Source organism: Actinia tenebrosa, unplaced genomic scaffold, assembly GCF_029948245.1.
Source record: "Actinia tenebrosa isolate PJP-AT-01 unplaced genomic scaffold, QUT_ActTen_1.0 PGA_scaffold10__47_contigs__length_13832649, whole genome shotgun sequence".
NCBI lineage: Eukaryota > Metazoa > Cnidaria > Anthozoa > Actiniaria > Actiniidae > Actinia > Actinia tenebrosa.
The window spans coordinates 6,605,058-6,631,959 of NW_028292570.1; the positions used below are offsets into that span (position 1 = coordinate 6,605,058).

Genomic DNA, 26,902 nt, shown 5'->3' on the forward strand with positions numbered 1-26,902 from the left:
ACATGAAGTAAATAGTCAAGAAAAAATACACTAGGAGAAGAAATCCTTGCGTCCCATCATGAGTACTCTTTGCTTTGATGCCATTTTTAGAATCATTATTGCTATTTTTAAAATCATTCATTTAATCAATTGTTTTGTTGCGCCCCCTTTACCCTGTTTGCTCAGGTTTTCAAGTATTTTTACAAGAAAACGTGAGTTAACGGCGTAGAGCGCGCGCATTTTGTGCGCGCGAGAAAAATTAAGGGTGGCAAGCATCATAAAAATAGCATCAAACGGTGCCTTATGTTGGTTACAAGCATTTAGAGATTACTTCTCTTAATTCATTTTCTCTTGAAATAGTCGAATGGTAGCCGGGGTAAAATATTTCTTGATTTAAGTGACTCGAAACGCCTTCATGCTATTGTACACTAAAGTATACACGAGAAATTTTTTGTGTACTCGGAGAAAAACAAACATTTACTTTCTCACTCAAACGTGTAAAATTCTTATAAAACGTGCTAATGCACGCATGCGCAAACGTTCTTCTCTAGTGTCGGGTCTGTCCACAGGCAGCCCAAGTGCAGAGCTTCCGAAGACCGTAAGGTTTTCTGGTCTGTCTACATAAGGTAGCAAAACAAAGAACTCGTACTTACAAGTGCGTATCAAATTTACCTACTGATAGGTACTCTTTTATTTACAACGAAAACATAATTAACAAACCCCAATAAATTGGAAACTTTGCAACATAATAAGTCTCCATTATATATTTACACTTCCAATATATCTCAAAATCTTATATTTTCTATAAAAATAATTTCTTTCTGATAGGATAGCTGTATGAGCAAAGATTTTCATCACTAAAAAGTATTTTACTGAGTTACTTTAAAGAAATCGTATGGCTTAGGCTATAGATTGACTGCCCCATGACTTTTTGGGCAATTCAATTACATTCAGTTATGAATAAATCCTCAAATATCACAAATATCTAATAATAAATTATCCTTAACACGAGGATTCCTTAACTACCAGCATTTCATAAAGAAAAGTTTATAATGGAAAGCGTATTTTTATCTTGAATACCTATGTATGGATTGATTTCTTTGACCTTGGATGAGGAAATGCTGGGTTGCAAGCATTCCCAAGAGCCAAAAGACGAAAACTTGGCGGCAATACTTGGTGCCATTAAAAATGGATGCTAATGAGAAATATTTTGTTAAATAGCAACAACACTGCTGCGATGACGTACGCGGAATCCAATAGGAAATGAAGCGGATTGCTGTTACCATATGTTATGAAGATGGCTACTTTACAAGTAGCTCCTAATTACTGGGTTTCGTCATTTCCTGTCTAGTGCAGAATGTTCAACAGATGAATCACAATTTATCAGAATAGTATTCTTTCGGGTTAACAGCACAATTTGGTCAATGTTTGGCCGCCATTTGGTGCAGATGAGATTCACAGCTGATTGAAACCCAGCAATTGCATCCTGTCAGATATGGAATGGCCACAACGAGAAGTATGAAATAAAATCAAAAACCCTTGCATACATCATGCCAAAGAGTAATTCTTTTTAAAACTGCTATATTATACGAAGGGTACTGCTTAGTAATCTCTGACTGTTTTTAGAAGTTCTGGCTGTTCTCAGAAGTCTTGCCTTAAAAATTATTTTTTGTAAATTATTCATGGTTGCTCTTGAATGTCTCTCGTTTTTTGTTCTTTGCTTTATTGTTGTTGTACTTTAAAAGGTATAGTTTTCGATCTACTTAAGATATCTGCACCCAGGAATCCGTAAAGAATCCATTTTGTACTTCCTAGCCTGCCCACGATAATGCAATCTATGAACAAATGTCTAGTTCCAACACCACTGCTTTCTATCAACGTATGACCTGTGAATCCTAATCATTGATCATTTCATCAAGTTCCAGTAATAAATCATCTTCATTATATCCTTCATGTGAATCATCGTGGGGTTTCCCAGGAGACAGGTTTGCAATTTCTTCTTCCAGATCAAGGTCAAGGTCAAAATCGTCTTCCTTTTCTTTAGACAATTCTTGGTTCCTGTAAAGTAACACAAACACAAATAGCAAATTAACAGAGAAAGTACTACAGGTTATAAAACCAGAGAACCTGGAGAAAAATACTCAAAGCACAGGGGAGAACCAACAAACAACTCCACTCACATATGAAACCTAGGTTGCAATGGAGAGGCGGCCCTGCGCATTAGCAGTGCACAGCAACCGCAAAGATAACAAATTAAATATCAAAGATAATTATTTCTACTTACACTGCCTTAACAATTGCTTCATGGGTTTCTTGGGAAATTGTCTTTACTCTTTTAGCTGGAGACACTTCCTCCTTTTCTTCCTCTGCAATTTAGTACAGAATTTTAATCTTAATTTCCCATTTTCTCACTGGACTCTGAAAATGACTTCCGCTCAGGTTGTTGAAACGTCAGTGACCTTCAACGACAGCCTTTCTCAAGACTACACTCACCCAAGCGATCACATTTCACACCAAATATCACATTTCACACCAAATATCACATTTCACACCAAATTTCAATTTCACACCAAATATCACATTTCACACCAAATATCACATTTCACACCAAATATCACATTTCACACCAAATTTTAATTTCACACCTTATAGTACACTCAACAAAATTACTCGACTCTGATTGGTCGAGAGGAGTACAATTATAGCGTTAATTGTACTCCGTAGGAGTACCGAATTGAGTCGCTATGGCAACAAGGCCAAAACAATGTCAAAACAATTATTTTCTATCATTTTGTACTTAAAAAACATAAATAAAATTTTAAAGCCGTAAGAACTAATCTTTTTTATGCATTTCAGCTGCACGATGGACTGAAAATCGGCCGCCAAATAGACAAAGATGAACGGCACCGCTTCGAATTTTTTACTGAAATTTTGTTGAGTGAAGTATAAACAAAAAATCACACGATCTTCTCGTACAATTTGGAATTAATAGACACTCGTAATATAAGAACTTTCAAAACATTACTCGTGCGTATTAATTTCCAAATTGTACTCGAGATCGTGCGATTTCCTATACAAATTTTAATTTCATATAAATTTATATTTATTATACAATAAATATGATTTGAAAAGCGGTAACACTTTTACTATGTACTAGGCTTAAAAGAATACTACTTGATGCCAGGCTGGACATGATATGAAAAACAATCACAACAGACTGATCAACGTGTGATCAATCAGTGTGACAAGGAGTCAAGAGAAACGGTCTACAAGGTGTTTGGCCACAAGTGATCAAACAATGTCCTCTGACTTGCTGTTATTTTAAGCCCTGTACTAAAATAAACCCCGCATTCTTAAATTTTCAATTGCCCTATTTCAATATGACGTTACAGCTTGTTTATAAGGGGGACAGAATCCTAAAGAAGAATAAGAATTTGGACTAGTTATAGATTCAGCAGAATTGTAGGCCTGAATTGTCTGGGTTTCAAACATTTAAGAAAATGTAGTTTATCCTAGAGGATATATGAGGTATTAGGTGGCTATTAATGTTTTTCTAAGTTCTAAAAATTAAACTTTTCACGCTTTTCTTTGTGTTGTTACGGCTTTGCCCCCCTTCCACAAACATGATTCTTCATGCGACACCATAGCAAAATAGGGCATTCGTTTGTTTGAAGAAACTAATTATCTTAACTTGTTTACCTTCTATCTGTGGATTTTGATGTGATCCAGGTTCATCGTCATCACAAGGGACACCAAATAACTAAACCAAAAACAAAATGAAATCAAAAATATACTTAATAAAATACAATAAAGTGAAAAATACAATATTCAACAATTATCAAAATCCTCATATACTTTACTAAGATGAATAAATAACAGAAATAATGAAACAACAAAGATATAGCAGTGGCATTTCTAAGAAGTAGTTATTCATCCACTGAAATTCCAATTTGAATTTAGAAGTTGATTTTTGAAGAAGGAGGATAACTAGAGAAAGCATGGAAGAGAGTCAACGAACAACTCTTCTCAATATGACACCAAGTCCAGTAATGGAACGCCCAGGTTGCATTGCTGGTGAATGGCAAATCCAATGGCAATAAGCCTCTTATAATCAAAATGAGCCCTGAAATCTGTTCACTAGGAGACTCTTAACACTTAATTCTTAACTCTCTCAAGTTCATAGCAGTTTAACATTCAACTGATTCAATGACTCATTTTCAAAATTTACCTCTTCTAAACTAGACCTTGGCCTTTTTGTGGGTGATGTCCGGTGGTCAAGGACGATAGTCTTGCCAGGAATATGAAAAACTGCAGCGGCTTTTGGTGTTTCTGAGGATGTGCCAGCTATGAATGCAGGACATTCCAGGGTCGGTGTATCCATGGGAACCTCTGGTAATTCTTCATGCTGCCAGCTTTCATCATCATCATCATCTTCTGCATTGTCATCAGCAGCAGCAGCATCATCAGCATCACCAGCACCACCATCAAAATCATTGTCATCATCAGCATCAGCATCATCATTATCATCATCAGCATCATCATCATCCTCATTATCATCTTTATTACTAACATCATCAGCATCATCAACACATTCAGATTCATTTTGCTCAAGTGCACTTGATTCAACATCACTGACACTAGTCTGGTTTCCTGTGCCCACATTACTCTCAGCAGATAAGATCTGTCCTGTTAATGGTGGTACATCAGATGGGGACGCAGGTGAACCTGGTTCTGACTGGTTTGGGGATGCTGGTGTAGAGCTTGTATCTATTGATGGTGGGTTAAGATTAGTACTACTGCTGCTTTTAGACAGAGATCCTAGAAATATGAAGAAAAATATAAACATTAGACATGTTTTACTATTATTAAATAATAATTATTTTCTGTGTGAAAACTGATAAAACAATATGACGTTCTGCTATCATCTCTACAACATCATCATGTCAGTTAGAAACTGACCTGATGATGTTCTTGAGGTAACAACAAGAAAACATCGTATTGTTTCATTAGTTTTCATATATAATTGTCTTTCTAAGGTCATAATCTGTTGGATATTTTCCCTGGCTGTGAATCAATTTGTTAACTGGTTGGAATTTACATGACAGTTCATGCATAAAGAAATTTGAAAATCAACATGAGAACTACATGTAAGGCTTCCTATCACTTTTTACTATCAGCAAGTGAAAAAGATGCCATACAAGTATTTATTTATTATTCATTTATTAGCTTTACAACTAGTACTTATTTAACAAATAAATTAAGGAAAACACTAGTTGCGGGAAAGAACAACAGGACAAGAGTCACATATTACGTTCCTCCAAATTAAACGTTTTACAAACACTTATTAAGTATTTAGATTCCTCTAAAACAGTGCACATACATGTAATGTGCTCTACAACCCCAGAAATGCTAAAATCATCAGTATACTCTTACCTTGCTGCCGAACTATTTTTAATTTCCTTGACATAAATCTTTTGGGTGCTGCTGTAAAATAAAATGCAAAATAATTTCGTGTTACAAATTATTGCAGTGGCATGCGTGTTCTTGGAGGAAGGAAGATTATCAACCAAATACTCCAGTTTCAAGTTCTCTGTTGCTATCACACTGATATTGACCTAAAGGGGACTAGCATGTAAATCTTTCGAATTTTAATTCAGCTGCAACATTACTGGAATAACCCTTAAAGGTCTAATAATCACTGGTTAAAGTTTTTTCCTGATATTCTGATGGGAAGTATTATATTTTTGCGATTTTTAATAGGAGTCTGTGACGTCATACACTCAACACTAAACATTGCTACATACATTTCTTTGTATTTTGTAATCAAAATATACGCTAGTTTTATACTCAGTTTCAATGAAAAGATACCATAAAATGATTCAAACCACAAGTTATGTACGTAAAGTCCCTCAGTGGACCTGTGGGCTTAATGGAAATCAAGTAAAACATGAAGTTATTTACGAAGAAATGTATGGAGCAATGTTTAGTGTTGAGTGTGTGACGTCACTGACACCTATACAAATTCGTAAAAATATAATTCTTCTCATTGGATTATGAAGAAAAAACTTTAACTAGTGATTATTAGACCCTTAAAGTTTATTTTATTGAAGTTTCAGCCGAATTAAATTTCGGAAGATTTAAGTGCTAGTCCCCCTTTAAATGTGTAATACATAACATTTAAGGTGACTGCCTACTTTTGGAAATTGATTTAAGCTTTTTTTAAAACTTCGATTTTCCGAATTGAAATTTAATGCTGATTCCAAATCTGGAAAGAAAAATAGGGTGTCCTGAGCTCGTTTTCGAGATAATCAGCATTTAATGGAAGCCTACGCACGAGCTTTTGGAGTAAAAATTGCGCCACTGGAAGTGATTAGAAAAAAACTAAGATGAATAAGATAATAGTTATTTGCAGACTATATGATTGCATGAATGAAGGCTAGTCAATCCTTCTACAATAACACATGGATATTTTCGACAAAAAGACAGAGATACATTGATTTGTCATATTTTGTAGTTTCGGTGCTCTTAAAAAATCTCATAAAGTCGAACAAAAATCCCTACAAAAATCTATTTTTTCACGTGTTCCTGATTTAAACTTTTCCTAAAATGTTGATATAACCTAGATTTTTAGGAGTTTTTTCGAATGAGCTATCAAAAAATATAGAGTCCCGTGCAAAATTTGAGGGTTTTGCCCTGTTGAAGCTCAAAACGCGTATGGTTCTTCAATAAAATCTTGTAGATTTTTCAGCGGTTTTTGAGCGCGCGCTCATTGTGGGCTCAATTCAAACGTTCAAAAGTAGGCAGCCACCTTAATGCACTGAGTATTAGAAGAAATACCTGGCTGGACTTCTGTTTTTTCTGTTTCTTTTCTTCTGACAATAGTTGGTCTCTTAATTCTTGTCACTGATGTACCTTCTTTGTCTTGTGCTTTTTCCTGTTGCTCTTGGTTTTGTTTCTTTAGACGCTCTCTTTTTTCTTTCATTATTTCATCAAATGACTTTATGAAAACGTTTTTGGGTTTTCCTGTCTCATTCTACAAGAAAATAATGAATAACTGTTTTAATGTGGTCATATCTCAGCTGATATTTGTCCAATTCTCGCCAAATTTGGTGTGTCAACATCTTTTCTGTTTGTTTATCAAATTTGTTAACCAAAAATATGATCAAGCCAAAATTAATTTTTGTGACTTCATCACTTACAGTAGGTATTTTATAGGTGAGTAAAGTTTTTCACTGACTTCTGTCAGTGAGACTTTGCAAGAGTGTAGTGAGGTCCCAGAAATTCGGACGGGATAAAACAGAATTAATTACCAATCCATTACCAAAAATGTTGGAGGCTACCACATGCCTACCCCTTACTACTGTGTCATGGACTGTGGATGGTTATCTAAACACTGCCGGGAACAACTTCATCCCTCATACTGGCACTTGATTATCCTTGTGCAATTTTATGACTCATAAATAATAAATTATTATTAAAAAAACTTACCTCATTGTTTTCCGACTTTGACTGAACGACACCTTTTGATGGTATATCTTTTTCTAAATAAAGCAGGAAAAACAATTGAAAATAAGTTCAATATAAATTGATGGTCAACAAAATATAAAGTCAAAGAGAAAGCTTCTAATAGCCAACTGATTTGAAATAATGACGTAGGAATGACTGCAAAACTAAGGGGTCAGGAAGCCTACGAAAATTAGCCAGTGAAAAATTCAAACACACCCAACCTTGCAATAAAAGTATAAAAATCATTACATATTGCAACAGTTATCAAGCGCTTATCATTTTATCATTTGTTGGTCTAGAAATCCATTATCCTTAATTTCAAGAGAAAAAGCGTCAACCTTTAATCTTGCAAAAAAAAATTAATTCTGATTCGCTAACATTTTTCTCAGATTAGCTGGAGATGCTTTGCATTTTTTTGAATCCAATCAAAAGCTTAAAAAAAACTTGTCCTTTTTTCACGAGTTTTCACTTAATAGCCAGTGGCTAACAAACTTGTGGCCCTCATTCCGTGATCAAATTGGAATTTAGGAGTTGGTTTTTGTGGAGGGAGGAAAACCAGAAAACCCTCGAAGCACAGGAGAGAACCAACAAACAACTCTACTCATATGCAACACCGAGCCCGGCGGGAATTGAGCTTGCGTTGCATTGATGAGAGGCAAGCGCTCACACTGCTATGCCACCTGTGCTTCATAGGTGTTGCTTACTTTTCTCCATACCTGCAGTTTCTGTCTTGGCCACTTTTCTTTTCAGCAACAGTTTACCTCCAGATTTTATGATATTAGATTTTGCTGTTCCTGCGTCATCTCTCTTTTTGATGCTAATCTTTCTGCCTTTTACTGGTTTAACATTTACCAATGTGCTCTTTTCATTGGAAACAACTTGTTCATCTCCAATTTTTGACAAGTTATCTGCATTAATTAAGTCTTTGTTATTTATTTTTTGTTTTTGGTTCATCCTTACTATTCTTTCCTGTTTTTCTTTCCTTATTTCTTCAAGGGTCTTGACTTTAATGGTTGATATACCTGAAGTAGCTTGTTTCAGAGCCGAGGCTTCTTTATCTGACTCTTTTGTTGCAATAATAGGTTTCTGAGACACGGTATTTTCATCTGATTCAATCACAATCTTACGAACTAGTTTTTTTGGGACAGTTTCAGTAGACAACGTACTAGTTTGATTGTCACTCTCAATTATACTGCGAATAATAGTCTTGGCTGTTCTTAGCTGAACTTTCTTTTCTGGGACAGTCTTTGTTTTAACATTAGAGCCAAGATCATCAGTTTCCTGAGGTTCAGATCCTTTAGATGAAACAGTAGACTCTGTCTTATTGACAGATACAACACTCTTAATGATTGGTTCCGGTGAATCATCATTTGGTTCATCACTGTTCTCTTTTGTATTTTTCTCAGCTTCCATTCGTTCTTTCTTTTTTTGAGCCGTTCTTTCATGTAGATTTTTCAGAGCTTTTTCTCTTAGTATTTCCTCTAAAGTTTTTACTTTAATATCACCATCACTATTTTCATTGTCAGATTTTTCTTTTTCTAGTGATTTCTTCCTTTCAGAGTTAGCACTGTCTTTATCTTCACTTGTTTTTCTAGATTTGCCAGGGCTGCTGTCAATATCTGTATAACATACCATGCACAAATAATAATAATATTTTAGGAATATAAAATAATAATAATAATAAAATGAATTCTTAATATAGCTTGTTCCACAAATCTCAACACGCTTTACAAAGCATAAAAGAAAAATACATATTTAACAATATTGAAACAGATAAAAAATGAAAAAGTCATGTGCAAGTCTCTGTACTAGGATATAAACAGGCTGGCAGCTGTAGAGCAAGAGAAAAGCAAGCTTAGGAACAAGAGACATAGCCCAATGTTTCTCTTGCTTCTCAAGTGCTCTACAGCTCCCAGAGTGTTTATATCACAGTACAGAGACATAAAGCAACCATCTTATATTGCTTTTAGAAAATATTACAACTTTGCATGAGTGTGTCTATGTTGTCTGATATAAAACATGGTAGCCAGCCAATCAGCGGACTCGTTATATCTCAAATATTTTATAAATAACATTACATAAAATAAAGGTTATAAATCTGGTGTTCTGACTGGCTGGGAACGTGTGCTTTATGAGAGCACACAGCACTCATGCACACTTTTAATTGCATCATTCCTATACAAAATAAAAGCTATCCTAATTCGTATTTTATAAAAGAAATAAAAATACTTTCATAATGTGCTGTATGCAGTTATAAAGCACTTGGCAAATGATTGGCAGAACATTTAAGAGGCGTTGAGAATTACCCCCTGAGTGTTATGCTTCTCTTAACATCGCTCTCATGTTCTACCAACCCCACATGCTGTATAACTCCACGCAGCACATAAGTGTGTTTTGCTATTTTTTCAACTTATTCTAGTATTTGTCTGCAAATATAGCCTTGACAATGAGATAACAAGCAAAATTATTTATGATTCATAAATGCACTTTTACCTTTGCTTCTATTTTTTTCTTTCTCTCTCTCACTTTGGCGTATTCTGTCCTTTCTTTTCTCGTGTTTTTTATCTTCTATGGATTACATATTTAACGGATATGAAAATGTAAGTCAGTGTTCCTTATTTTTGATATACACCAAATTGAAAAAAAATTTTCAATAAGCCTGAGGCATGATGACGTTTTACCCCAGACTCTATACCATAATAGTTTTTTAAATTCTTTCATATTAAAATTTTTGATTCCTTACGTAGAAAATACAGGAGCAATAGTCATAATTAAAGAACAAAAGCAGTGTGAAAAGTATTATGGTCTAGAGATGGGGGTAAAACGTCATCTCGCTTCAGGCTTATTTAAGGTCATATCGATGAAGCTAAGACCGAGGGGAATTCTGGGTATTCAATATATTGGGAATTTGGAGTGTTTGTACATGAAGAATGAAGAGTGACAAAATGCTTTGTTTGGTAACTTGAATCAATGTTTGAGAACAAAACTGTCATGCATAATATTAGCCTCATTAATTGTTTTATTGGAATATCTTTCAGTCTTAGCTTTGATTATTGAACCTTTTCAACCCAAAACATTTTTTTCAATTTAGTGTAGTCCAAAAAATCACATCCATATTGTCAGCCTATAGGGTACTCAAGTGTAACGTCAGGAAAAAAAAATGCAAATGTCACGTCACGGAAATATTAAATTTTGACTTTATCAATTTCAGACAATCAAAAAAGACATTAATCTTTACACACAAATTTGATGAGAACTGGTAAAATAGTAAATCACTGTTTTTCGGGTCTCTTCTAAACAATCAAAATTAGGAACCATAATACATTACAGCAAAATATTAATTTTGATAATGTCATCACTTAAGTACCCTATAATGTCTTTGATTAAAAGACGCAAGCCAGCTTACTTTCTCTAGATGATCTTGGAAGTTCATTTCTTTTATCTCTGGTATCATTTCTTCGTTTCACTTCTCTTCTACTTGATTGATGCCTTGGGCTACGAACCCGTCTGTGGGAATAATCCTTGGGCTTTGACCTCCTTTCTTTCTCACCATCGCTGATTGAAACATCGGAGTAATCTTTGGAATAAGCACAATAATCATTTATAACAAAGTGAACTCCATGTGTTCATGGCAATTTCTGTCACAGGGGAAATGTTATGACTTACTCATGAAAGGAAAGTCTTCGTCAGACTTACCTGAAGAAGTATAATCATCATCACTTTCATCATCATAATTATCTCTTCTTCCAATGTTGTCTTTATATGGGAAATTTCCTGAAGATTGTCATAAATGAGATAAGCATCATGCAATCACATGTCACAGGGATGGCGGGGGGGGGGGGGGGAGAGGGGTATCTTTGCTTTTCTTCATAATAGAATAGGAAAGGGTAAGCCAAAATAATGTCATTCTCATTTTTTCTTTCCCTTTTATTCATGTAATTATATCATTGTTATTATCTTTTATTCTTGCACATATATCTTTTTTCTGTAATTATCTTTCATTGTTTCATGATTTAAATATAGTTTGTAATTTCTTATTCTTATTGACTTATATTTTATATTTTTTTCCTCTTTTCTATTTCCATTTCAATTGCCATGTTAATTAATTACAATAACAAAATCCTTAAACTTATCTATAGTCCAAATCAGAAACTGAGTTTGGCTATAGTTAAGGCGACCTTATCAATGTGTTATTAACAGTTAACGGCTGCTCAGCTCGATTAGCTTGCTATACTGAGCAGCTATTACCTGAATCTTGGTTAAATAATACTATTGTAAAGCTTAATTTGATATATATATGTATATATGTAAATTGGTAATAAAGATACTTGTTGTTGTTGACTTGATAATGGCATTACGTAAATGTCGAAACGTCGTCTTTTATTAAAATGTTTTTAAAATATAGTTTTTTATCGCTGAATTTCTTAGTCAAGCGTTTTAGTAAGTTGCTACTTATTCATAAAAAGTGGACAGTGCTTTAGTCAGACCCTTCTGGCTTTGCTGTACCTTGGTAACTATTCATATTAGATGTGAAAAGATTCATTTTAAGGCATTACTACAGTATGAGAAGAGAAGAACATTTAAATATTCTTCCTCCTTCCTTATTTGTTTGGCCGTCTCTCCCTCCTATGTTTTCCTCTTTCATGGCTCTCCATTCTACCTATTCTAGATTTTCCCCGCTGTTTCTCCCCCCCCCCCCCCCCCTCTATTTTTTTAGCCATTTCTCTCTCCTCCCTGATCCATTTATAAATTAGTAAATATGCAAATCATGTGTACCTCTTGGCTGATTCATCATAATATTGGGCATTATTCCTGGTTGCACCATTCGTGGGTACTGCATGCCTGCAATGTGCTGTTGATCTGCAATTCAGTGCAAAGAAAATAACAATACTATTAATACCAGATTGGTACAGTTTACATAATGACTTTATTCTTTGGGGGAGGGGGGGTTGTTTTTTAAAAATAATATAGAATAAAGAAAACCTTATTTCATTTTTCTCCCAAATCCTCCAAAAGGGGTTTCTCTTCCAATGAATTATATGCACCAACAAAATAATAAGGTCTTCAAATTTTATCAATATCCTGAAACAGCCAGGCTGATCAGAAAACCTAAAAAAACTTCCAATCAAAGAAGAGACCTAACAAACTCTACACACGAGATGCAAAATCCAGCTATCAAACCTGAGACCCCAGTGGTGAGATGTACATAACATGATTGTACTATCATTCTACCACCATTCCCCACAAATTTTCAATTTAAGAATAAATAGTAGTGAGCTAATAAAACCCCTTAACATCTGGTTGTCACTTATGAATAAGAAATACACTTATCAAGTGCTTATTAGCAGCATTTTTTTCCCCCATCTGGTGGCATGGAAATCCATAATTTCGAGAGATTCAAAAATGGACACCTCAGTTTTGCAAATTTTCCAAATTCCGATTGGGTAATTTATTTTCTAAGATCAGTTGGTGCTCTGATGTCACAAGCAACTAAATGCCAAGTGGACCTAGAGCATTATTTCTTTGCTTAATGGCTGCACATGAGAAGACACATCAAATGGATACAACTCAAACAAAGAATCTTGTTCTTAAGAGAATGACATGGGGTCTGAAATGGGAAAACATTACACCCAAGGTAAACAGGTCTTCTTTAAAGGTGGTAGGCTAATACATACTGTTTTGCATTTGGTACATCATTAAAGATGGCTGACCTCTTGGCATGAAACCTAAGAATCAACATGAAAAAAATTAAACTTCTATATCCATAATACAATACATAACTATATATCTAGCACTATTTACTAATAAAAATCTGTAAAGAAGCCATACAAAACAATACAGATCTGGGATTTCATCAAGGCTTGGAGAATGCTCTGGTAAATGATCTTCTCCTACCTATTATTTCAAAACTCAATGAAAACCACATTGTACTATTTTGTCGAACTATTTGGCACAAAACAAATTCAGTACATGTACTTTTTGAGTGTCTGCACTTTACTAGCTGCATTACAGTAAATCTTCAACCTTATTCCAAGGGTCTTTTTTAAGTATACAATTGGATTTATTTGTATAAAACAATAATTTCTTAATTCAAGGGTGGTTACCTTCATATCCCATAGGTCTTGGTCCACCCATGTAAGGTCCTTGATTGAATGGCACGCCAGGTCCATTATACATTGGGGGTCTTGTTGCAGGACCCCTAGGTCCCTGTGGGTGCATAGGCCCCATTCGAGTGTTGTGTGGTCGGACATTTCCATGTAAAGTAGGAATGCTTTGATTGGCAGATGGGTGAACAGGCATTCTTGTACCGGTCATTGCTGGCCTTGGTTGTGGTGGAACCAGCCCAATTTGCCTTGGTTTCAAGTGTAAAAAGGGACAACTGTTCTTTGTACATCCCATTGCTTGTGACTCCCAGAAGCATGGTATCGTATTACGCTCTTTCTGTAAATGATTTGAAATGTTTAAGATATGTAAATTTATTTTACATTGATTGCTGGGAGTGACGGCACAGTCTTCCATGCCAGAGGCTCACACTTAAGCTTTTGACACCTCATCTAATTGCTTTTTAGTACTTGATTTTTGCAGAGCGAGCAAAAAGTACAAATGGTGAACCAGTTTTTAGTGACTTTGTTATTTGGCAAATATTGGTTGAAATTCCTTCACCTTACCTCTATGACCATGTGTCTAAAAGTACATGCTTCCTTAAAACATCTTCCCTTTTCCCAAAGATGACATGTAATTTCACATCCAAGAGCTGCAGGTTGATGCCTAAATGGGCACATATCACCCTTAAAAAAACATAAGTCAATGCAAAATATTAGCTTTTACCTGAAACAGTGCTGTTTATTAAAGCTTTAAATCGACATTTTCCAATGAAAATTAGTTATCAATAATAGTATGACATCTATATTTTTCTAAATTATCGGGTCAAAGATAGACAGGTGAAAGGTCATTCCTAATAGGGAACAAATTATGGGCATACATCTAAACATGAATAATCAAGGTGTTAAAGGATGTTTGTTTGATTTACATGTAAAGAGCATCCAGTTTTCCATTTTAGATACTCCAAGCCAAACACTTAAGGTAGTCAGAAAACAATCAAGAAGAGTGGAATACTTTTCTAGTGTTCTCTCAGCATCCCGAGTGTTTAGATTATGGTTTCAAAAAGGAAAACTGTTCTATATTTCTAACATTCCATAATCTCAATGCCCTTACAATAAAATATACACATCAAATATACAGAATGAAAGAAAAGTAATGCAAAATGTCTCAAAGTCCTTAGAATCCCATCTACATAAAAATACATTATTCATGTAAGAAAAATAAGAAAGTTGTTTCTATTGACAGTTGAAGCGTTCAGATTCTTTCTCACCCGCTGTGCGACTCAAACAGGCCTCAAGCTCATCATGACTGACGTTTCCACAAATATGGAAAAAGTTTCTATTTAGGTGCTGAACACTAGTTTTCATACCTTGGCGCACTTAGAGTAGTAATAGAAATAGCAATCATCTCCAGTCTCTGACATGGCTGTTACATATGTTCGACCTGTGACATCACAAAAAAACAAAGAAAATCAATTACCAGTTCCGAGGATGAGGAAAAAACTGGGTCGAGTTGGTATTGCAGTTTTTCCTCAAGCTCAAAATGGCTAATGTGTAGTTCCAGAAACAATCCATACCCACCCCACAGAGGAATTTGGAATTTCCAAAGAGTAGGGGGGTCAGAGAAAGAACAAAAATTACAGAGTTTGTATGAAAGAAAATTGGAATTTCTGGGGTAGGGGGGACAGTGTCTTTAAAAAATTCCTCCGTGAGGGGGTAAGGATAATTTTTGTAACTACACGATACTGAAAATACATCTGCATCTATGGGGTCAAGTCTGCATCTATGGGGTCAAGCATGCAACAAAAACTTTGCTATCCTTTTTGAAATAGGTATATGTATATAAAATGACAAATTCATTATGCAAAAAATGTCAGCACAGAAGAAAACATACTGGAAAAATTTGGGACTTTTTTCTATTTGTATTATTATCACCCATAGTGCATTTTTCAAGCTTGGTATCCAATATGCAACAGGGTTTCTTCTATGCCGACATCATTCATATATGATCCACAATGCATTTCAAGTTTGGTTATCAACATGCAGCATGTAACAACACCTTCGCTAACCTTTCTTGAAATAGTCGTATATAAAATACAAGGATAATAAGGCCTAGGGCAAACGTCAAACTTTCCATGCACCGAAGTCATTAAAAACAATGGATACCAGGTGATAATGAGGCAGCATTCTTTGATGTAATTAAGTTCGGTGCATGGAAAGTTTGACGTTTGCCCTGGGCCTAAGATACTGTACAATAAGACCTAAGTGAAAATTAACCATCAATACCACAGAGTAAAAAAAATAGAGATCTAATCAATCGATGGCAAAAAAAATATTGGGAGAAGTGTCCATGTGTACACCCAAGGCTTAAAATAAGGGCCAGTCACCAGTAAAATGTGCTACAAGAATTGGAGCTTGTCCGGTCAAATACAGTACCGCCTGAAATCATTGAGGCATAAGACGCGTCCGTCGCGCGTTCAGTGCACGCGGTAAAAACGCAAATAAGCCGCGTCCTGACCTAGAATTGACCGCGATTTAACCGCGGTTGCCGAAAAAACGCGTCCCATACAGTATCATACTGTACAAAGCGCTGTTTGGTTATACAGTATTCCTACTGGTTTGGCATTCAACGAAATATTTTTTATGGCCCGAGTTCGAGTTTTTTAAAAGTTCCATTTAGGAATCGAGTTCGAGTTTGTACCAACCAGTACAGGAGTCGATTTTTTTTGTGTGTAGAATTTCTTTGGAATTAATTGTTTCATCAATCGAAAATGAGCTACATGTACATGTAACTGTGTTTAAATGTGGTCATATGCGATTCTCTTGCCCTTTTGTACTGTATCTTGTGGGGAGCGTTTCTACCTCGATTTTGATCCAGTTGGAATGGTTAATCTATCCAAAAGTTCCAACTATTTTATAAAATAATAGTATTTTATGCTTTCGTGCTTTATTTCGAGGTAATAGAGTAACATTGGACGAAAAAACGAAATTACATTAGATATTTTAGAGCCCGACATAGATAATTGATTACAGTGTAACGCTACATGTATGACGTTTATCTTGTCGCATACTCTTATGCAAGTGCGTTTGTACGTTTTAGATCTCTCAAACATTCTTCGTCCTGCAATTTCCTAAGGCAACTTTTATTTATACTTCTACATTCACAACAGAATTCGTTACTTCGATTCACTCTTGGGCTACTCGAAAGCATAAAATTCACAATCGTGGTGAATGTAGTATTATTTTTAGACTCTTCAGGTCACGAACGGTCTGGGGCTTCGTATTCTGTGTATAAAATCGGAGAATTATTAGGGTCCGCCGCTTTGCATTTTAAATATTATGAGGACTCGTTAGTTGCAAGTAACCGATTTGAATTTGGTTTTTCACTGCCACCAGTCAAAAAAAGGAACCGGCAGCGACTAATAGAGAGACAAAAAATAGGTTTGATCTTAATAATTTGCTTCAAACTCTGATAAATTATTTGGAGACTGAACTTTCCTCTAGCAAAATACATATATTGTGTAGCATATTGAACTTTGAAGGTTTAAATTGATGCGGTTAGGCCTCCTCACAGCGATAATAATTTGAGGTCAGTTTATTTATAACTACAGTACATGTAGTTATAGAAGTTTATGGACGAACTTCCAAGTATTTCCGACATTTCAATTTCGAAAATATTCGAAAGTTTCAAACTTCCATATTAATAGACTATCTGACTAAATGTACGTACATTTGGTCGATGATTATGCTACGTTTTTCAGAAAATGCTGCTCATTTGATTAAAAAGCGATGTCTAGTTTTTGGGGCACTTTCACTGCAAATGTACTCGGCACATGTACTGTAAATGCTACGTTCTATAAACCGCAGTAAGAACGAAAGAGCGTATTGACCGCGTCCATTCGCGTCCATTCGCGTCCATTCCGCGTACAGTTTGCGTTCACCGCACGCGGTAAAGACGCGAAACAAACGCGTTCGCATGCTGCAATGATTTCAGGCAGTACTGTATTGCCTTGCCAGATAAATTTGACCAGCAACGTTGAGCCAGAAACAAGTACAGTCAACTATCTTTTTCTGGACACCCCAATATTCAGACACTTCAATATTTTAAATGACAGAAACAAAATCTCTGGCAAAAACAATGACAAGAAAATGACCATAATTAATTCTGACACTAGCTATTACAGACACCAAGTGACAGTCCTGAGAGTGTCCGCTGTAATAAGAGTTGATTGTATGGCTAAAAGTAATTAAAATTTGTCATGGCAAATGACTGGCTTTTATATTAAGTGAGCTCAATCCTTGCCTTGCCAGACAATTTGACCAGTAATTTATCCACTGGATCCCTTGAGGAAGACCAGTCGTTATAATTTTTTAAGCCCTGTACACCATGTCAGTGATAAAAGTGATCATACATGTACATCTCCCCAATAATTTATCTTAAGCACACCAATGAAGATAATTAATAAACACTGTATATTACCTTGCTTGTTTCTTGTTCCTGTAGGAGAACCAAAGAGTCAATCCAACAGAAACAATCAAAATAATGATCCAAGCATTCAAGGTGAATGTATTAACAAAGTCTTTAGCCAATGTCAGGTGCTATAAGGATAATTCACAACATTGATCCCACAGCTAATTCAAATGGTAATCCTTTGTATAGTGTTACATGTATGTTAATATCAGCTTCAAACGTCGTAGCACTGTATCCAAACTTGGTAGGATTCTCTTCCTGTCTGACACAAGATATGGTTGGGATAACAATGGTCCTTTTTGGAGTAGGTGAGCAAATCCAAAGATCAGCAGTACCAGAAGATCAAGTACTCGCATAGGCTAACTTTAGTGTAATGCTACATTCATCATGTCCATTTATAAAATAGCATTCATTCCACTCATACACACACAGACATATACTCATTCACTCACTCGTGCAACTCATTGTTGCTATGCAACATTTAAATTGTCCATTTGTAAAATAGCATTCATTCGACTCATACACACACAGACATATACACCTTCACTCACTCATGCAACTCATTGTTGCTATGCAACATTCAAATTGTCCATTTGTAAAATAGAATTCCGTCCACTCATACACACAGACATATACACATTCATTTACTCACTCATACAACTCATTGTTGCTATGCAACATTCAGAATGTCCATTTGTAAAATAGGATTCATTCCACTCATACACACAATAACACAAACATTTACTCTCTGATATAACTCACTGTTGCAATGCTACGTTCATATTGTCCATTTGTCCACACTAACATATACGCACTCACTCATACAATTCTCTAAGATACATTAGCAATTTTTCGTGCATTGTGCATACACTGTAGTTAGAATACATCCATACTTTTGCAATGATTGATGTAACTGTCTAGACCTTTGTCATACAGCAGCTATGTTTATTCCACAAGAACTAAGCCTTTCTTTCTGGCAGCCCCTTCAAACTCATCCTGAAGCGCTTGAATGCTAGGCCAGCCAGGAAAAAAATCCATTGTTCCAGACGACATGACTGCTGTGTGAGAAAGGTCTATTGTTTATGAATACTTCCAAAAAGGTAAAAACGATTCCTTCTCAGATCTGAAGTTTAGCACAGATGTCTCCTAAACTATACATTCACATATAGTGTACATGACAAAATTCATCAAGATTTTAAATTTTCTAACTTAAATACTCAAGAGTATTATAGTTTTTAACAAGTTATAGAAATATTATGCTCACTCTTATGAAGAAAGTAATTTTTTAAAGAGATTGCTAACATCTACTTTTGATACAGAGTTGCTTGTTTTCTTCCTCCGTAAATATCAACAATTCTAGATTCTAATTTGATCTCAGAATCAAAAGGCCATTTTATGACTCTTTTTGGTTAATGTGTCTTTGAGGGTCACAAGCTTTTTAGCTTTGTAGCTACTTTGTGCAACCCTCATTAAATAAAAAATATATATTTTTAAATTTCAAAAATAACAGCTAATTATTTATTAGAGTTAAAAAAAACATTGTAGGTTTTCTGGTACATTAGGAAAGCCAATGACCAATAATTGGTAATCATTACTAATTTGACTGGCTTTTGTCCACTAGTGCACCATTATTATTTGCTAAGACAAGTTATACACTATTGTATCATCTTCCTGAGTAATGACTTTTTTTTAATTCTGTACGATTTCAGATTTCAAGCCTCTGTTCTCTATACCTTCCTAACTTTGTTTAGCTTTCTCTCGGTAGTTTTCGAGGCTTTTACAGACATTTTATCTTATGTTAAATCAATTAAGGGACTTGTGGGCATAAGTAACTAAATAGGTAACCAATATGAAACATCTTTGTAGAGGATGAAGCCATTGGCAAAGGCAAGATACAAAAACATTGTCTCATAATATTAGTTTAAGACACATTTTAAGAAACACATACAATACACATAATATTGTTTAAACATAAAATATGTTAGAAGTTGGTCAAGGATAAGAGATTGATGTAACTAGGACATTCAAGCTAGGATGTCAGAGAAACAAGGAAAATTTTCCTATGCCACTCGCTGCTTTCAAGCAGTAACAAACTAAGAAATGTATGTTAATGATATTTTGGCTGTACCTCGTGATTATCATCGTACCATATTGTTTATGTTAATGTAGGTGATAAGACTTTGAATATGAAGTAGTTTCTAGTCTACCCAGCCTAGGTAGGATATCCTAAAATTCGTGTGTTCTGATTGGCTGTGGGAGTGGGAAGTATTTTTTTAATCTCTAATAGTGGTCTGGTATCCAGGGATACCAGATTGCTAAACATCAAAACATGATAATGAAAACAAGTGGAGAAAAAAATGGAAAAAAAATTATTTACCATTCTAAAGCTGGTCCAAATAAGGAAAAACTGTGCCCTTGGTATTGAAAACTCAAGCCATCAGGCACAGTTTTTCCCTTCCCAGACCTCCTAGTTGGTAAATATCTCCTATATCGCTTTTCAAGGTGATTCACACATGATCACATTTAAAAAAAAGCCTTTGGCGTTCTAACATTCTGTATGCCACACTGCTGCCAATTAACTGAACCCGTTTGACAAGTCTTGATATCATGGCTTATTAATGGTTTTCAACCATTCCCATGGCAGCCATGTCAAAGGATATAACAAAAGAATTCATTGACGATTCTTTTGTTAAATTCCTCCAACATGGCTGACGTGAAAACCATCAATTGTCTGAAATAACCAACTACATCATGAAAGCACCAAAGCAGAATTACTGCACTGTGTATTTGATTTGATGGAGTAAAACCATTTCTTTTTTTGCAGATATGGTGAAGGGCACAATTAAACGTTAGGAGTGTTATAGCAATGAGAAGAATTTTATAGTGACTTTGCTTAATAAATACCAATTAAAGCAATTCTTAGTTTATCAAAAAAACAGAGTCTTCGGAAATCTTGAAGGACAAGAGAAAAAAAATACAGCAAGAACCAATATGAACAAATCATGGGACCAACCTTTCCCAGATATAATAAAAAATACCATTATTCTAAACTTTCCCTGTTGAGGAAGTCCGGGGGGAAATCCAGGGGGCGCCCATAGTTTTCACCCAAATCGTCCTCACACTAATGTCACTAGGTCATTAAAGATGCGGATAATTCATTTGTAAGTGAAGTGAGTTAGAGAAGATAGGAGTACTCTCCACATTACGGCGGGAAGTATACATAAAAAAGCCCACAGAAACTCTGGAAGGAAAAACAGCCACAAACAGCACGAATGAATGGCTTACTCGATGCCATTTATAGATTCTATATGTGCAAATCCGCCGCTTTGCATTTTAAATATTATGAGGACTCGTTAGTTGCAAGTAACCGATTTGAATTTGGTTTTTCACTGCCACCAGTCAAAAAAAGGAACCGGCAGCGACTAATAGAGAGACAAAAAATAGGTTTGATCTTAATAATTTGCTTCAAACTCTGATAAATTATTTGGAGACTGAACTTTCCTCTAGCAAAATACATATATTGTGTAGCATATTGAACTTTGAAGGTTTAAATTGATGCGGTTAGGCCTCCTCACAGCGATAATAATTTGAGGTCAGTTTATTTATAACTACAGTACATGTAGTTATAGAAGTTTATGGACGAACTTCCAAGTATTTCCGACATTTCAATTTCGAAAATATTCGAAAGTTTCAAACTTCCATATTAATAGACTATCTGACTAAATGTACGTACATTTGGTCGATGATTATGCTACGTTTTTCAGAAAATGCTGCTCATTTGATTAAAAAGCGATGTCTAGTTTTTGGGGCACTTTCACTGCAAATGTACTCGGCACATGTACTGTAAATGCTACGTTCTATAAACCGCAGTAAGAACGAAAGAGCGTATTGACCGCGTCCATTCGCGTCCATTCGCGTCCATTCCGCGTACAGTTTGCGTTCACCGCACGCGGTAAAGACGCGAAACAAACGCGTTCGCATGCTGCAATGATTTCAGGCAGTACTGTATTGCCTTGCCAGATAAATTTGACCAGCAACGTTGAGCCAGAAACAAGTACAGTCAACTATCTTTTTCTGGACACCCCAATATTCAGACACTTCAATATTTTAAATGACAGAAACAAAATCTCTGGCAAAAACAATGACAAGAAAATGACCATAATTAATTCTGACACTAGCTATTACAGACACCAAGTGACAGTCCTGAGAGTGTCCGCTGTAATAAGAGTTGATTGTATGGCTAAAAGTAATTAAAATTTGTCATGGCAAATGACTGGCTTTTATATTAAGTGAGCTCAATCCTTGCCTTGCCAGACAATTTGACCAGTAATTTATCCACTGGATCCCTTGAGGAAGACCAGTCGTTATAATTTTTTAAGCCCTGTACACCATGTCAGTGATAAAAGTGATCATACATGTACATCTCCCCAATAATTTATCTTAAGCACACCAATGAAGATAATTAATAAACACTGTATATTACCTTGCTTGTTTCTTGTTCCTGTAGGAGAACCAAAGAGTCAATCCAACAGAAACAATCAAAATAATGATCCAAGCATTCAAGGTGAATGTATTAACAAAGTCTTTAGCCAATGTCAGGTGCTATAAGGATAATTCACAACATTGATCCCACAGCTAATTCAAATGGTAATCCTTTGTATAGTGTTACATGTATGTTAATATCAGCTTCAAACGTCGTAGCACTGTATCCAAACTTGGTAGGATTCTCTTCCTGTCTGACACAAGATATGGTTGGGATAACAATGGTCCTTTTTGGAGTAGGTGAGCAAATCCAAAGATCAGCAGTACCAGAAGATCAAGTACTCGCATAGGCTAACTTTAGTGTAATGCTACATTCATCATGTCCATTTATAAAATAGCATTCATTCCACTCATACACACACAGACATATACTCATTCACTCACTCGTGCAACTCATTGTTGCTATGCAACATTTAAATTGTCCATTTGTAAAATAGCATTCATTCGACTCATACACACACAGACATATACACCTTCACTCACTCATGCAACTCATTGTTGCTATGCAACATTCAAATTGTCCATTTGTAAAATAGAATTCCGTCCACTCATACACACAGACATATACACATTCATTTACTCACTCATACAACTCATTGTTGCTATGCAACATTCAGAATGTCCATTTGTAAAATAGGATTCATTCCACTCATACACACAATAACACAAACATTTACTCTCTGATATAACTCACTGTTGCAATGCTACGTTCATATTGTCCATTTGTCCACACTAACATATACGCACTCACTCATACAATTCTCTAAGATACATTAGCAATTTTTCGTGCATTGTGCATACACTGTAGTTAGAATACATCCATACTTTTGCAATGATTGATGTAACTGTCTAGACCTTTGTCATACAGCAGCTATGTTTATTCCACAAGAACTAAGCCTTTCTTTCTGGCAGCCCCTTCAAACTCATCCTGAAGCGCTTGAATGCTAGGCCAGCCAGGAAAAAAATCCATTGTTCCAGACGACATGACTGCTGTGTGAGAAAGGTCTATTGTTTATGAATACTTCCAAAAAGGTAAAAACGATTCCTTCTCAGATCTGAAGTTTAGCACAGATGTCTCCTAAACTATACATTCACATATAGTGTACATGACAAAATTCATCAAGATTTTAAATTTTCTAACTTAAATACTCAAGAGTATTATAGTTTTTAACAAGTTATAGAAATATTATGCTCACTCTTATGAAGAAAGTAATTTTTTAAAGAGATTGCTAACATCTACTTTTGATACAGAGTTGCTTGTTTTCTTCCTCCGTAAATATCAACAATTCTAGATTCTAATTTGATCTCAGAATCAAAAGGCCATTTTATGACTCTTTTTGGTTAATGTGTCTTTGAGGGTCACAAGCTTTTTAGCTTTGTAGCTACTTTGTGCAACCCTCATTAAATAAAAAATATATATTTTTAAATTTCAAAAATAACAGCTAATTATTTATTAGAGTTAAAAAAAACATTGTAGGTTTTCTGGTACATTAGGAAAGCCAATGACCAATAATTGGTAATCATTACTAATTTGACTGGCTTTTGTCCACTAGTGCACCATTATTATTTGCTAAGACAAGTTATACACTATTGTATCATCTTCCTGAGTAATGACTTTTTTTTAATTCTGTACGATTTCAGATTTCAAGCCTCTGTTCTCTATACCTTCCTAACTTTGTTTAGCTTTCTCTCGGTAGTTTTCGAGGCTTTTACAGACATTTTATCTTATGTTAAATCAATTAAGGGACTTGTGGGCATAAGTAACTAAATAGGTAACCAATATGAAACATCTTTGTAGAGGATGAAGCCATTGGCAAAGGCAAGATACAAAAACATTGTCTCATAATATTAGTTTAAGACACATTTTAAGAAACACATACAATACACATAATATTGTTTAAACATAAAATATGTTAGAAGTTGGTCAAGGATAAGAGATTGATGTAACTAGGACATTCAAGCTAGGATGTCAGAGAAACAAGGAAAATTTTCCTATGCCACTCGCTGCTTTCAAGCAGTAACAAACTAAGAAATGTATGTTAATGATATTTTGGCTGTACCTCGTGATTATCATCGTACCATATTGTTTATGTTAATGTAGGTGATAAGACTTTGAATATGAAGTAGTTTCTAGTCTACCCAGCCTAGGTAGGATATCCTAAAATTCGTGTGTTCTGATTGGCTGTGGGAGTGGGAAGTATTTTTTTAATCTCTAATAGTGGTCTGGTATCCAGGGATACCAGATTGCTAAACATCAAAACATGATAATGAAAACAAGTGGAGAAAAAAATGGAAAAAAATTATTTACCATTCTAAAGCTGGTCCAAATAAGGAAAAACTGTGCCCTTGGTATTGAAAACTCAAGCCATCAGGCACAGTTTTTCCCTTCCCAGACCTCCTAGTTGGTAAATATCTCCTATATCGCTTTTCAAGGTGATTCACACATGATCACATTTAAAAAAAAGCCTTTGGCGTTCTAACATTCTGTATGCCACACTGCTGCCAATTAACTGAACCCGTTTGACAAGTCTTGATATCATGGCTTATTAATGGTTTTCAACCATTCCCATGGCAGCCATGTCAAAGGATATAACAAAAGAATTCATTGACGATTCTTTTGTTAAATTCCTCCAACATGGCTGACGTGAAAACCATCAATTGTCTGAAATAACCAACTACATCATGAAAGCACCAAAGCAGAATTACTGCACTGTGTATTTGATTTGATGGAGTAAAACCATTTCTTTTTTTGCAGATATGGTGAAGGGCACAATTAAACGTTAGGAGTGTTATAGCAATGAGAAGAATTTTATAGTGACTTTGCTTAATAAATACCAATTAAAGCAATTCTTAGTTTATCAAAAAAACAGAGTCTTCGGAAATCTTGAAGGACAAGAGAAAAAAAATACAGCAAGAACCAATATGAACAAATCATGGGACCAACCTTTCCCAGATATAATAAAAAATACCATTATTCTAAACTTTCCCTGTTGAGGAAGTCCGGGGGGAAATCCAGGGGGCGCCCATAGTTTTCACCCAAATCGTCCTCACACTAATGTCACTAGGTCATTAAAGATGCGGATAATTCATTTGTAAGTGAAGTGAGTTAGAGAAGATAGGAGTACTCTCCACATTACGGCGGGAAGTATACATAAAAAAGCCCACAGAAACTCTGGAAAGAAAAACAGCCACAAACAGCACGAATGAATGGCTTACTCGATGCCATTTATAGATTCTATATGTGCCAAATCATCGATTCAAGACATGGGGAGTGAGATTTTGAAGTATAACAGCAAGATAGGTTTATCAACAAGACACCAAGCATAGCAACAAAATACATCGAACAACAAGAAGAACGTAGATGGTTTTTACCGAACGCCAAGCTGACCAAATGAAGAGCGATAAAGCAACCTCCAAGTCGTCTACTGCTCCCAACAGCTCCAATGTAAAACGTACTTTATCCTTTCGTCTTTATCACTAGCAATTCATGGTCCTTCTTCTTCAAATAAAACAGTTATTTTCCAGATTTCTTTACATGTAACGTTCTTCAAAATGGCCGATGGAAACGACGATCCGATGACTCGCATGTGGCCGCTCACTGCACATGCGTGAATATTTAGTGGAGTTCCTGTGGTTTAGTAATAACAATAATAATAACTTTATTGAATAATATATATCAAATCCTATTCTTCGTAATAATAATGTCAGTAACCAGATCTATAATTTAGAATAATATTTAAACCTTAATAATGCTAAATATATATGTATAAAAATAAAGAATAATGTTAGTTTAGTAAAAATACGCAGGTGATTATAGAAAATCTCGCGCGCTGATTGGTCAAGAAACTCGCACTATCACACGATAATCACCTCGAGCGAAAATCCAAAATGGTGGCCAGCCGCTTTGTTGCTGTTACCGGAATAAAATACCTTTTATCTTCTTTTTTTTTTTTTTTTTTTTTTTTTTTTTCTTCTTCTTTTTTTGAAAGAATCACCTGTGTATTTATACTAAAACAATTATTTGCCTCAGCCCTAGCGATTATTGGGGAATATTTACCTCGCCGCTCGAAGACTCGCGTCTCGGTAAATATTCCCCGATATTCACTTCGCCTTTCGGCGAATATATCAGTTTAGCGAAAACCTGGGCAATAAAACCACAGCGAGCCCAAAAGTTGGTCTTTTGTACCGTGGTAGTCTTGTCCTATATGGCAGACATGACCTCTGACGTCACGCTGTACATGGGGCCAATCATATCATATGATTCATTGAGGCTACACACGGTTAAGACTGGGAACCAACTGAG

At 35.4% G+C, this 26,902-nt stretch overlaps 1 protein-coding gene across 5 annotated transcripts; it reads right to left on the reverse strand.

Moving 5' to 3' along the window:
* Positions 1-635: 635 nt before the first annotated feature.
* On the reverse strand, positions 636-26,180 carry LOC116299378 (uncharacterized). Of its 5 annotated transcripts, none has more exons than XM_031708030.2 (18): positions 25,972-26,180; positions 18,067-18,084; positions 14,957-15,030; positions 14,154-14,273; positions 13,590-13,926; positions 13,161-13,211; positions 12,262-12,345; positions 11,182-11,259; positions 10,892-11,062; positions 9,979-10,053; positions 8,202-9,104; positions 7,468-7,520; positions 6,817-7,012; positions 5,413-5,463; positions 4,208-4,797; positions 3,679-3,739; positions 2,264-2,345; positions 636-2,037 (listed from the first exon to the last, which is right to left on the reverse strand). In XM_031708030.2, the coding sequence occupies exons 3-18, from the start codon at positions 15,008-15,010 to the stop codon at positions 1,875-1,877; spliced, it is 3,069 nt and encodes a 1,022-aa protein (XP_031563890.1). In that variant the 5' UTR covers positions 15,011-15,030; positions 18,067-18,084; positions 25,972-26,180; the 3' UTR covers positions 636-1,874. The 5 variants fall into 5 exon arrangements, with proteins under 5 accessions (XP_031563890.1, XP_088882788.1, XP_088882787.1 ...); XM_089026662.1 differs by having other exon boundaries at positions 22,541-26,180; XM_089026661.1 differs by having other exon boundaries at positions 18,067-18,315; positions 22,541-26,180.
* Positions 26,181-26,902: the final 722 nt, after the last annotated feature.